Consider the following 12,784-nt stretch of genomic DNA (forward strand, 5'->3'; position numbering starts at 1 on the left):
GCTGAATTAATTTTAAGGTAACAAAATCCTGACTTACTGCACTTACCTAATCAAGGTCAAAGGCCGGACATATATCTATTTAAAGCATTTTTCTTTTTGTGCAATTTCACTCTTTGTACTAAATAATTGTTATTGAAATAGTAGAAATTCTGTGAGCTGTGTGCAGGGCCAGAACTTAGGTCATATTACATAGTACAACATAACAATAATAATGAAAATACAAACAAACAGAGGGTAATATAATTTGTCTCTTGAACGTCACAAATGTATGTAAACAAATGATTGTATGTAAAAAGTGTGCCCCTCACATTTGACCCAGTGACCCAAGTCCACAAGAGACTTTATAACAACCACATGTCAACTAATAAAGGTTATACTGCCACACCTCTGCCTTCTCCAACCTGTTGTTACAAAACGATAAAAGGCTCATTTGATATCAGATTCTCACATGTTGTATTGCTCAGCAGACACGGCATCAGGAGCTTTCCCCAAACCTACGTTTCAGAAGATAATTATTTTATGAATCTCATTGAGAAAAAAATGCACACCCGACAGTTTCAGGTGCTCTTTAGTGTAAAGCAGTGTGAGGAGTGACGGGTCATTTAGTGACGATTGGTTTTTTTTGTACCAGTTTTCTGAGAGTCAAAATGGACAAATACAGAAGAAAAAGAGGATTCCCAATAATAATCTTTACACATAACTTTATTTTCCCAATGTACCAATACCATGTGAATAAAAAGAACAATATGGAAGTAGTGAAGAAGAGGAGGAGGAACACAAAGTACAGTAAAGTTTACAAAAAAACGTACAAAAGGAGATTCTGGCTCATTTGCTAACAAAGTTGGCATCAAGTTTTTGTTTTAAGTTTGGTGTAAAAACAATGTGTGTTTATAATATGCACCAAAAATGATTACCGGCAGGACACAACCTGTGCAATAACAGCTGTTTCTAATCAATTGTATATAGCACTTCTGTAAAAGCCATCACTGTCAAACTATTCTGAAAAAAACAAACTGTTGCCAGAAATGATTAATTTTTCCATAGATATATAGAATAGAAATCGAGTGTTAAATAAACATAACAAACTTATAACATGAATAACGTGAAATTCTCCATTTAGGACAAAAATATACTCAGACCTCACATCTATTCTAGGAAAATAGTGCACAGCAATGGATTAGATAAGAGTGTAGTAAAGGATAATACCAAAGATACACCTATTTTTATTATTATACAAAATGTCCATATATTAAAATATAGCGCAACCGTCTGTAAACCTCAGCTGCCTCTCACACATCTGAAAGCACTCTGATTAGGATTTCTGACAGTCCAGCTATCGTCAAACACAAATCTTCTCTCTGTACAATAATGTAAAACTGGAAAAGAAGTGTAGAGGCGCACCGTATTGCTCTGATCAGTCCCCGACTCTCAGCCAGTCACACCTCCTCTACTCTGAGGGAGAGGTTAAGGAGTTCCACTCGGGGTTCAGCAGGCGTTCAACCAGGTTTGCATCGACAGCGTCCTGGAACGCACGTTTTTGTGCTTGGCGTTTGCAGCGGTGAATTCGTCGGACCCGTCGCCTCACACACACCTGATTGGGTCGGTCAGTGATTGCTCAAACACATGAACAGGCAGCTACATCTGCTGCAGTGTGGTCCAGCTGGCTGCTGCCGATGGATTCATTCTGCACTTTTAAACAGTCTTACTGATTAGCATAAGATCTCAGGAATCTTGGAAATGTTATCGACATCTTATCATCATATTTCAGACTGGTGCACACGCTGCACACGCTGCACACGCTGCACACGCTGCATTGCAAAAGTGAATCCAGTTTGATGATTTTTCTTTTGTTAAATCACTTATCTGCCACATATCTGTGTATAATGAAAACAACTGTAAACTAAAAGAAGAAATGCGTCCATACTGGCTTTTATACAGTCCACATTCACAATGTGCAGTTAAACCAAATCCCCCAAAAAATAACCTTTCATTCTCGAGATGTTAGCATTAAATACTGAATAGTTACAGTTACTATGTTCCCTTAAAAAAACGATGTAAAAGGCAGTCAAACAAATTAAATACAGTACAAAATACTACATCACTGATTGCAAATAACACCAGCAGGAGTCAAGAAAAACCCCTCAGATTTGTCAGATGTGCACTTCAAGTCAGTCCCTAACATTCCTCCATCACTGTGTGCAAACTGAACGTCTTCCCAAAACAGTTTGAGGCTGGCGTTCAGGGACAGTGACGCAGTGATGTCACTCCGTCACTGTGTGTGTGCTTTGTGTTGTGTGCTTGTGCGGTGGTCAGATCTGAAGGAGGCCTGGCAGTCAGTCACCTGGTGGTCAGTGGGGGGGGGGGGGGGGTCACATGCAGTTGGCCACGTTGCTGGAGCCCTGGCCGACGTCTCTGATCTGACTGACGTGAGACGAGCACACCGCCACCCCCGCCCCGGCCCGGCAGTGAGACACGGAGCCCACCAGCTCCCACCTGGACAGAAACAGAGCCACAGTCATCAGAAGACGTGCCGACAGTCCTGACATTAAAGAGGCGTTCTTTAATCTAGCTGGATTATTGTGGCAAACAAAAGTTCATTATACTGTTTTTCAGGCTAGAATACCACGACGTGTCATCCCATTTGAATGCTCAGGTGACATCATTCAGGAGACTTAGCACATCTTTCACCTCAAATATCTGCTTGGTGGCCTTAACATTGTTCTGATGTGTAGTATGCCTATATCAGGGTTTGTGTTATTTGTTTGTATTTTCAGTTGTTTGTGTCTGAATGTAAAGCCATGAATTACATTTTAATTGTCGTTGTTTGTGTTTTCTTTTCATGCACTGGTCTCCCTCAGCTATTGTATTATCTAGGTTATTATGCAGGGTGATGCTAACCTTGGCTGACGGGGCACCTACAGTTGATTCTGATTGGTTATTGGAGATGATTGATGACACCAAATCGATATATTATCTTCTATAATTTAGGAAATAGCATCTCCTCCTCACCTGTTCATTCGAGGCTCAAAGGCCTCCACTGTGTTCAGGTAGATGTTCCCGTTATGCCCCCCGACTGCGAACACTCTTCCCATCACAGTGGCGACCCCGACCCCCCCCCGCGGGGTGGTCAGCTCGGACACGTACTCCCAGCGGTGCATTCGTGGGTCGAAACGCTCGACAGAACTCAGCGGTGAATTGTCATCGAAACCGCCTTCAGGAAATACGAGGAAGACAATTATTAAAAATCGGAATACTTTTGTGAAAAAGCTCAAATGTATGGTTTTAAATCACACGAAAAAAATAACAAAGTGGCAAACAAAACGTTTAGGTGTAACAACGATGATGTTGTTGTTTATAGTGCAGGCACAGGATAAGATGATTTCGGCTACTGTCCAGGCACGATGCCTCAACAGATGTTTTAATGGACCTTGAATAACTCTTCAAACTCCAGTGGTACAATAAAAAATCAAATCCTCACACTCTGTTAATGAGTCTCCAGCTGGCTTTACAAAACATGAACTTTTGCCTCCCTGATTCACGCATTTGTGTATATAATTGTAGGGTGTGTATCTAGGAGGCATGTGACTTTGGTTTATAGAAAAGCAGTGAGTCCAGTCACAGCAGTTCAAGCAGATGTAGACAGAATACATCTGGAACTACAGTGTGTGGTAACAACGATATCTGGCTAGTGATCAGTTCTGCTTTTGTTACGGGCATCTGGAGTTCATCTTTATTTATTCTTCTCACCCACTACGTAGAGGCAGCCGTTCAGCTTGCTGACTCCGTTTCCCGCCCGCCGTTGGCCCATCTCGCTGACCTCCGTCCACTTGTTGAGGTGGGGGTTGAACCGCTCCACGCTGGACAGTGACGCCACGCCATCGTTGCCTCCCACTGCGTACATGAAACTCTGGCACAAGATGGAAATATGAGTGTTAGTACAGACATTACAACTTTTGACTTTTCAAGGACAGTCAAGCCGAGGGTCAGTATGCACGATAAGCTGCGCACATATAAACACACGTATATGTTCTCTGACAGACAACACTGAGGGCACAGAATCTCACAATGAATGTTTCTCAAGCCATCACGGGACACATGGCAGGGTATTCTGCCGTAGTAATGAAAACGCCTCTTTACTTTGTAAAGGTCCAAGAGTGAGTGCTTGTAAAGTGCTACTTAATGAACAAAACTTTGGTCAACATATAAGATACAGTTATTAGGTTCATTTGAATTCCACGGACCTTATTCTTTTCGTCACAACTCACTCGCACCTTTTGCAAACCCTTTATAAAGCAGTAAAGTCCAGAGGAGAGATTCTCTTCTTCTTTGCGGTCTTACCCCCAACGCCACGGATCCCACTCCTCCTCTGGGCGTGTTCATCGGAGCCACAGCGCTCCAGCAGTCGCCCTCGATGTCGTAACGCTCCACATCGTTGAAGCAGGAGTTGTCGTCCAGACCTCCGATAGCGTAGATAGGACCACCGAGCGCTGCCAGGGCTATACCCCTCCTGAGAAACACACCTGACCTTGCTCAAAGCTGTATTTCTGCTTTTTACCCAAATACTCTTAGTACACTAAATGCAGTTGGAAAAAGGGACATTTTCGGAGTCAACAGGATGAGAACAAATAGGATTTAGAGATCGACAGGAGGGTTTTGAAGAGGTCAAGCTGTGAGTGTAAAGAAAAGTACAAATTCTAGGCTTTATGTATTTAAATATATTACATATTTTCAATGACTTTGTCCAATGAAGTGGATTTGGCCACCCATATTATCCTACTCATTTGGTCAGTCAAATAGTGTCATTATTAAGGTGGAGAATTGCAACAATATAGAGATGATTATCTTCTTTAGACTCTTTTGAAACCGTTGTTCAAAATAAAGCACATCAAACTGGAGATTGTAAAAGGTTTTCTTCTTAATATCACTGCTACTAAGTACCAGAAAATTCATTTTGTTTTTCTTAACCAAACTGCAGCCCAAAATGGCGTTTTCGATGCATCCTCTCTGGAGAGTTTCTTTTGTATTCAGATAGCCCCCTTTCCCAGAATGTAAATGGAAGAAGAAAGTCAGAAAGGACCGCATATTGTAGCGTCTGCGTACCTCTTGGTGTTCATGGAGGCTTTCATCATCCACTTGTTGGTGAGGGGGTCAAACATCTCCATGTTGCCCAAGTGTTCGGTACCATCATGGCCCCCCACAGCATACACCTTGCCTAAAGAAACAGACAGTAACAAAAGAAGGAAGTTAAGTCTAAATGATCATGTGACCTGACCATGGATAATGTTTTCATTTGGTAAGTTCAAAAGGTCAACTGTATTCACTTTAAGTGTGTTTTCCAGATTCCCCATAAACCTTTTTCTTTGCAAATTAGAGCTAGCATTTATAGATGATATTCTTAAAACCTTAAATGTCAGGGTAATGCAGTAGACAAAGTATAAAACACACACTCAATTGCCAGTTTATGTAAATAATAAAAGACACTTTTGAATAATGCAACACAGCACCACAAACTGCATCCTCCAAAATGATCATAAAGTTGAATCAATAACTCTCCACAACAGATTCAACAAAACGGAATATGTTAACCTTTCCTAAGGTAGAATTGAATGAAAGACTGTTGTATTAGACTGCATTAGTTTCAGATGAACTGAACAGTGATAATGTTGTGATGTTGCTCTGTGCTCTTTGATTTCTAAACCCAGCTGCTCCAGCTTTATGATATGTCCCCCCTCTTACCTCCTACAGATATGACACCCACATGACGCCGTCTGCTGTTCATTTCAGGACCAAAGAACCAGCTGTTTTTGGTGATGGAGTAGCACTCGATGCTGCGAAATGGGTCACCAGAACCCCCCCGGCCCCCCACACAGAACAAAACCCCTGAGGAGAAAAAGGTGGGAAATAACAGAATGTTGATAAAGGGAAAGCACACACATCATACTTAATGCCCAGAACCTCAGAATAAACACTTTTTTAAAGTCAACAAATTATGAAAAAACAGAAATGATATACGTTTTTGGAATTGTGCTTTTGTTATGAAAACAAGACTAAGCGTGTAACAACACAAACGCACAGACAGGCATTTGGTTTTATGAATGTGGCTGTGTTTTTTCAAAGATGATAAGACAAAGTGCTGATTGTTGCTTGAAATGCCATAACATCAGTTGATCAAAGCCAAACACCAGCATCATATAAGCATCACCTGCAGTGTGTTTCCGGGGAATGGTACGGACTGTATACTCAAAGTCCAGCACCACCTTGTTGCTAAGGTGCAGGTGGTAGTTCCTGGCTTCGTCCATCAGGTCGCGACAGCTCAGGTTTCCTTTAATCATCTCGTCCTTAGACACTGACCCCGTTAGGAACTCTACAGGGAGCAGGGGGAGGCGGACCTGCAGGAGAGACCAGCATGGACATGTTATTGTGGGTGTAAAAGTGATTGAATAAAGCTTAAAGAACACATATGTAACACTCATTCTACAGAGTTATGTCAATAAACAATTAGATAACCAGTAAACTAGGCCACAAAGTCAATGAGAGCACACGCTTTCAAACACAACACTTTTGGTTGTATAACACATTTAAGAAAAATACAGCATTTATTTACTTAAAGGTCTCCTATTATACAATTTTTAGGCATATATTATAGGTCTCAGATATATAAAAAACATGTCTATGTAGTGTCATAACCCTCTATTTCAGCCCTGTTAGAGAACTGCTGATTCCGGAAAAAAGTACAGGTTAGCTCTGAGTGTTAGCGATGCTTGCTAATGTAAACATAGACCATATTACTTTCAAAACGTCGCGCATTGTTTCTGATAGCGACGTTTCTGATAGGCAGGGTTCATACACTTTTTCACCCATGATTTTCAATGACTTTTCCATGACCTTTACCTAATTTTCCATAACCAAAGAAATTACTTTTTCTCAGCGGTACCACTGAAAATAGTTTATTTTAACATGGAACAGGAAAATAAGGTCTGCATATGAAACATGTTGTGCCTATCTAAAACAAATCCAATAGTAGGCTTACTAGCTTCTACAGGCTAAAGGAACTAAAATCTCTCACCAGCTAAATACCTCGACAGTTAAATGCCATTTTACGTTTCATTACTATACGATACAGTATGTATTATCATTATAGTATTACTATTTTGGCGATTAGATCAAATATAAATTATATTTGATGCAACTTTAGTTACATTTCCATGACTTTTCCAAAACTTTGGGAAAAATATTGTTTTCCATAACTTTTCCAGGGCCTGGAATTAGCCTTTTGAATTTCCATGACTTTTCCAGGTTTTTAATGACCGCAAGAACCCTGGATAGGGCCGTTGGTGTAAAGGCAGCCCACATTTCCGATATTACGTCATATCGGCAGCAAATCTGGATCAGCTCCGTTGTACCCCCGTTTTAAGAGATGTGGGTACGGAGGAAAAGAGAGAGGGTTTTATTTTCTGACACTTTGTGAGTCTACTGACACACCGGGGATTTATGTATAAAAGACATCGAAAAGTGCATTTTGCATGATAGGAGACCTTTAAACTAAGCTAAACCCCAGCCTTTGATGACTTTAAGTTTAGCGCTCTCTGACCTGAGACATGATCTGTTCCAGCCAGTCCTCGTGGTGCTGCGGGTTAGCCTTCAGCCATTTCACGGCTGCGTTGTACACCTGTGTTTCTGAATGAATGTTGAGTTCGCTGGAGGACAACAAGGTGCGCAAGTGCTTGGGAGACACGCAGGTGAAGTCCTCACACTCCGTCACCTCAGTGAAGTGTTCGCAGGCGTAGCGGTCGGCCATGTCCATCAGGTCCACACGATTGTGGCTCTCAGCGAAGGTACGTACCGCCAGGCAGTTAGTGGGGTGAAAGTGGGCCTTCATGTACTCACAGCAGGCTCTCGCCACCAATTCCACCTGAGATGAAGCAAATAAACGGAAATAGGATTAACAGATGATGTATTACCTGAAAGCAAAAATTCAGAGACCCTTAATTCATGCAAAATAAGGAGGACAAAGTGCATGAAAGCTTGGTGTTGTTGATTGGTTGTGTTTGAATTACCTGAAGGATGCAGGCAGCATACAGCAGAGGTTGAACATTGTCCACAGTTAATGTGAGCTTTGAGGAGTAAGCAAAATGCACCAGGTCCTGGATGGCGTCACCATCAAAGTCCTTGATCTCTATGAGGTTCTGCTTAGCCTCGGACATCTCTGACAGGAACATGGCCCTGAGGGAAGAAATTACCACAAAGTTTCAAATATTTTTGAATTCAGCTAAAGAAGTTCTTATATTTAGAACACTGTTATCATCTCCATCTACACAAAAGAACAACAAAACCACGTTCATGTGTTTTCACAGATATGAAACGGATATAATAAAAGACACAGGATCCAAGGACCTGTGGGAACCCAAATGTCAATATACCAGAACGAACGCAGCAATTTTATCTAAGCATCTTTATATAAATGTTACATGAAATCAATTTTAAGATTAAATAGCCAGTACCAAGGTACAAAAAAAAATACCTGAAGTAAGGGATCACACAAGCCAGCACTAGCTTGTGGCATGGTATCAGCCTACTGCCAACCTACAAAGAGACACAAAACACATGTTTAAAAAAACAGAATATTGTGGTTTTGGCAGCGAATAAGGGATTCAAAAAGATAATAATTAACAACGAATTTCTGATTAATTATTCTGTACAACTTTTTTTAATCGCAACCTTTAACATAACAATACTGACAAACTTGTAAGACAAACAAATCTCCCACTTTACTTGAGTCAGATTGAGTGACCTACCTTCAGCGTGACGTCACAGAGCTCTCCTACTTCATAGAAATGTCTGAGGGAGTTATGGAAATCTTTCCAGGCCTCATGAGCCTCGAAGATAAACGACCCATCCGGCTCACAGTCTGCTTTCAGTGCCTTGATCGCAGGACGCTTCTCTTTGGGCTTCACCTGCTTGATATGGTCTGGCACCACATCCCCTGGTGCCATAGCTGGCTACAGGTAACAACACCTATAGGACAGAGAGGATTACATTATTAATGAAAAATCAACTGTGATATTCAATTGTTTCTTCTTTTTTTTTTCAGAGGAAATGCTCTGATTCCAGCACGTCAGTGGTGAAGATTTTTGCCTATCTTCACAGTTTTTTCCGCAAAAAAATCATAAATTGAACAATAAATTGAATATTGATTTATGAAACCAAATACCCAATTGATAGGCTGTGAAGGAAATGATAATCAATAGATCATCGGCCCGTTCTCAGCTAAAGGCAGGCCAAATGTTCACTGCCATTGACTGCATGATGTAAGAATACCTTGCAATATGAAATAGAAACCACAACTCGGTGCAAATAACCTTCTGCAGATTTCGATGGAGGAAACAAAAGCGGAATCGGTGGCGGGGGACACTGCCTGCCAGCTGAGCAAGTTTGGTCAGTATTCCTCTCCCTTTCAGTGTCACTTCCCCTTCAACTCATTCCTTCAACAGAGGCTAAAGACAATAAATAAAACATGCAGATTCCTCTAAGCTTACATGGCAGATCAGGCAGAGAACAACTGTGCAATCGAACCCATAACAATTCCTACCTATTGATGAAGCTGATGAAAAATCTCCACAGCTGATATTTTCACAGAGAAACTGAAGCAGACAGCCCGAGGCCAGAGCTCCACCCACATCTTTCAGATGATGCCGTCTCTCTCTTAAGCTATGTCTCTGACACTGAATAGACAGTGTATCGCCCCCTCATCACTAGTCCTCTCAGCTATAAGAGCAGAAACATCAAGTCACATCATATGCACTAGTGATCAAAGGCTCTCTATCTCCACTTCTGATAGGCTTCATCTATGCAACCACACGTAGGGACTTTGTAATATTCCCTTAACTCAATGACAGATTCAGGACTTTCATATCCTTAAGATGATAACATTGTCAAGTTGTATTATTTATGAGGAGTGAGATATTCAATAATTTAAAAAGGCAGAGATGTATTTCAGAACTCTGCTGAGTACAAACTGAAAAACAAACGTGGCGACAGCAACCTATTTTTAAATGCGTACATATTATTTCAATGCATCTGCATACAAAAGGGACTTCCATTAAGCAACCAAAATAACCCATTAGATATAAATGTATAGAAAACCTCTATGCACTCATGACACCAAGAACACACAGCAACTACACTTAATGCTGTGCTTCTATAGTTTGCCCTCTGATCACAGTATTGTGACAGTAACTACACAATTATTTGAGCTTTCATCTGAATTTAAATTTGTTGTAATATTTCCTTTTAAGATATAGAGGCAGATTGTGAAAAGGAATGATAATTGTCAAGCAGACTTATTTAAACGCAGAAGGCAGGGGAAATATTATACATCTACAGTATGTATTTCTTCAGATTATACATCACACATGCACGTTTTACTATTTTATCTATACCTAAGAAGTAGATACTGTTTTTGCCATCCAAACATGGTGCAACGTTAATCCCAAATCTCAAACTAAGTATTAAAGTGTGGAGCAGAGTACTTCAATCTTGTACTTAAGTAAAAGTAAAACTATCAGAGGGTAAGAATACTCTGTCACAAGTTAAAATGCTGCAATTAAAATGTTACTCATGTAAAAGTACAAAAGTATCAGCATCAAAATGAACTTGAAGTACCACAAGTAAAAGTACTCATTATGCTGATTGGCCCATACCAGAATAATACATATTACATGTTTTGATTATTATTATTATTGATGCATTGGAGTGTTATTAAAGCTGGTAAAGGTGCAGCTAGTTTGAATGACTTTGTATACTGCAGGGTAGCTTGTGAATGTTACTCCAGGTGTAAACAAAGTCGTGTTGAATATATTTCACATCATTAAAAAAATTCTGCAACGTAACTAAAGGTATTAAATTAAGGTTATGGCGTAAAACACACCATTTATCTGTGAATTATAGGGGGATAGAAGTACAAAGTATCAACACATGACATTGCAATACAAGAGAGTACAGTACAGTACTTCAGTAAATCTACTTAGTTACTTTACACCACTGGTGTGCAGGACACTTTTTCTAGCACATGCCCTAATGTATGTCACACAGATGGTGTCCAACTACTCCTGGACACTATAATAAAGAGAATATTTAAGGAAAGCAAACATTTAGGATAAAACACCACGTATAACGTTACTGCAAATATCACGCACACCTAGCCAGTTCAATGTAAACTATGACTAGCAGCATCTTGAGTCAGAATCATGTTTGACCTGTACACACTTCTCGGGTGTGATACCAAAGCATGCTCATATTGATCGCAGTCATGTTAACACATAACTATGGGTATAACAATTGACACAAGCTGGATTCAAAATCTAAAACACAAACAGTTATTAGTTTGTTTGACCAGTTCGGGTTATAAGGGGTTATGTTAGGTAATGTTGCCGCATACGTACCGTGTTCACATCCTATAGTTAAAGTTGGACCACATGGAAGTGTGTCTCTCTCTGAAACCAGGAAAAATAGCTACCCGACTCTAATAAGTGCGATAAAGCTATCGAGACTAGCGTTAACGGTTGGCTTGTTTGCTAACGACAACTAGCAAACAGTTAGCTTCCGCGTAGAGCTAATGTTAGCATGCAGGGAGCGGAAGGCATTACGCCGTGAGTTTAGCGATAATATTAAATGTAGAATGCCACAAATGACTATAAGACATTGGACAATGGTTGAGCTATTTAAAAAATATTTAATTTAGATACCTCATGTCGCAGCAAGAACTAAGATGCCGGCTTCATTGAGCGGAATGTTTTTTATTTTTGGCACGTTTGTTGTGATTCCAGATGCTTCATGGGAATTGTAGTTTTAAGTAGTAAACGCCAGCTGAAGGAACGTAATGAAACCCTGTACTGCCAAATATGGCTTTTTCCGCGAAAAAAAGGATGCTTCTGCAAAATGACTTTTTCATTATCATTCTCAATATTTTATTGCATTGCAGTAAAGGGCTTCAATACACAATGCTGGTTGAAAGCAACCAGATTTAAGTAAATGTATTTTTGTTTCTAAATCTTAAAAATGTGATACCTTAAAATATCAAATTGTTTCACATTTTTAAATAATTACAGAGGTCCGGCAATAATGCAAGGGTCTAGCTAAACTGCTAAAGTTTATTCGCTTTCCCAATCTAATTCAAGAATAAATGTTCATCATACCACTTTTCTAACACCTCTAAAAGTATTCATATCAAAGTTGATTTTACACTATTGCTTCATATTTAGGCTCAACTTTAGATAATTTGCTTTCAAACATCCCCGCAAATTGTGTGCAGTTAAACATGAAATAAACACATAGTGGTATGGCAAAGAGATTATCTGTCTTCTGCCTCACTGAACACAGGTTTAAGTTAATAAGGCACTAAAATACAGAGTAATGTGCAAAGTAAGGAAATGTTAGACTGTAATGAGTCTGACAATTGTTATATAACTATATTGCCCAATTAAATCTTTGCTAAAATTATACATTAACACCATCTCATCATGATTTGAGTTCCATTTACTGTATATCAGTGCAGTGTCTGCATATTTCTGCTTTTAACACCAAACATATTTTTCATAGAAATTATTGCCCAGGCATTTTGATCCATATAAGAGTTTGATCTCTGTTATAGTGATTACTTTAATGAGTTTGCACTGTACGGTAAATTACTGAAATTCTAGTAAGTCGAACTGTGACTAATGAGAGGCTTTTGATCAAGGAGAAAAGGCTTTAACAAACAGAACAACAAATAATGAGACTTATACAG

General features: G+C 39.8%; 1 protein-coding gene across 2 annotated transcripts; it reads right to left on the reverse strand.

The window, feature by feature from the left end:
* Window positions 1-684: 684 nt before the first annotated feature.
* Window positions 685-11,825, reverse strand: klhl8 (kelch-like family member 8). 2 transcript variants are annotated; one of them, XM_034122722.1, is made up of 12 exons: window positions 11,745-11,825; window positions 8,796-9,015; window positions 8,522-8,583; window positions 8,058-8,223; window positions 7,592-7,912; window positions 6,203-6,389; window positions 5,737-5,880; window positions 5,101-5,212; window positions 4,339-4,507; window positions 3,748-3,907; window positions 3,010-3,211; window positions 685-2,493 (listed from the first exon to the last, which is right to left on the reverse strand). In XM_034122722.1, the coding sequence occupies exons 2-12, from the start codon at window positions 8,991-8,993 to the stop codon at window positions 2,370-2,372; spliced, it is 1,845 nt and encodes a 614-aa protein (XP_033978613.1). In that variant the 5' UTR covers window positions 8,994-9,015; window positions 11,745-11,825; the 3' UTR covers window positions 685-2,369. The 2 variants fall into 2 exon arrangements, with proteins under 2 accessions (XP_033978613.1, XP_033978612.1); XM_034122721.1 differs by having other exon boundaries at window positions 11,442-11,805.
* Window positions 11,826-12,784: the final 959 nt, after the last annotated feature.

This window comes from Trematomus bernacchii, unplaced genomic scaffold, assembly GCF_902827165.1.
Source record: "Trematomus bernacchii unplaced genomic scaffold, fTreBer1.1, whole genome shotgun sequence".
In the NCBI taxonomy this organism is placed as follows: domain Eukaryota; kingdom Metazoa; phylum Chordata; class Actinopteri; order Perciformes; family Nototheniidae; genus Trematomus; species Trematomus bernacchii.

Excerpts from the sequence above, each read along its gene's own strand:
- klhl8 (XM_034122722.1), bottom strand. The coding sequence starts at position 8,993 with ATGGCACCAGGGGATGTGGTGCCAGACCATATCAAGCAGGTGAAGCCC. Across the intron at positions 6,390-7,591 it reads TGGAACAGATCATGTCTCAG|GTCCGCCTCCCCCTGCTCCC; the intron begins GTCAGAGAGCGC and ends TCTCTCCTGCAG. Across the intron at positions 3,908-4,338 it reads TGGGATCCGTGGCGTTGGGG|AGTTTCATGTACGCAGTGGG; the intron begins GTAAGACCGCAA and ends ATCTTGTGCCAG.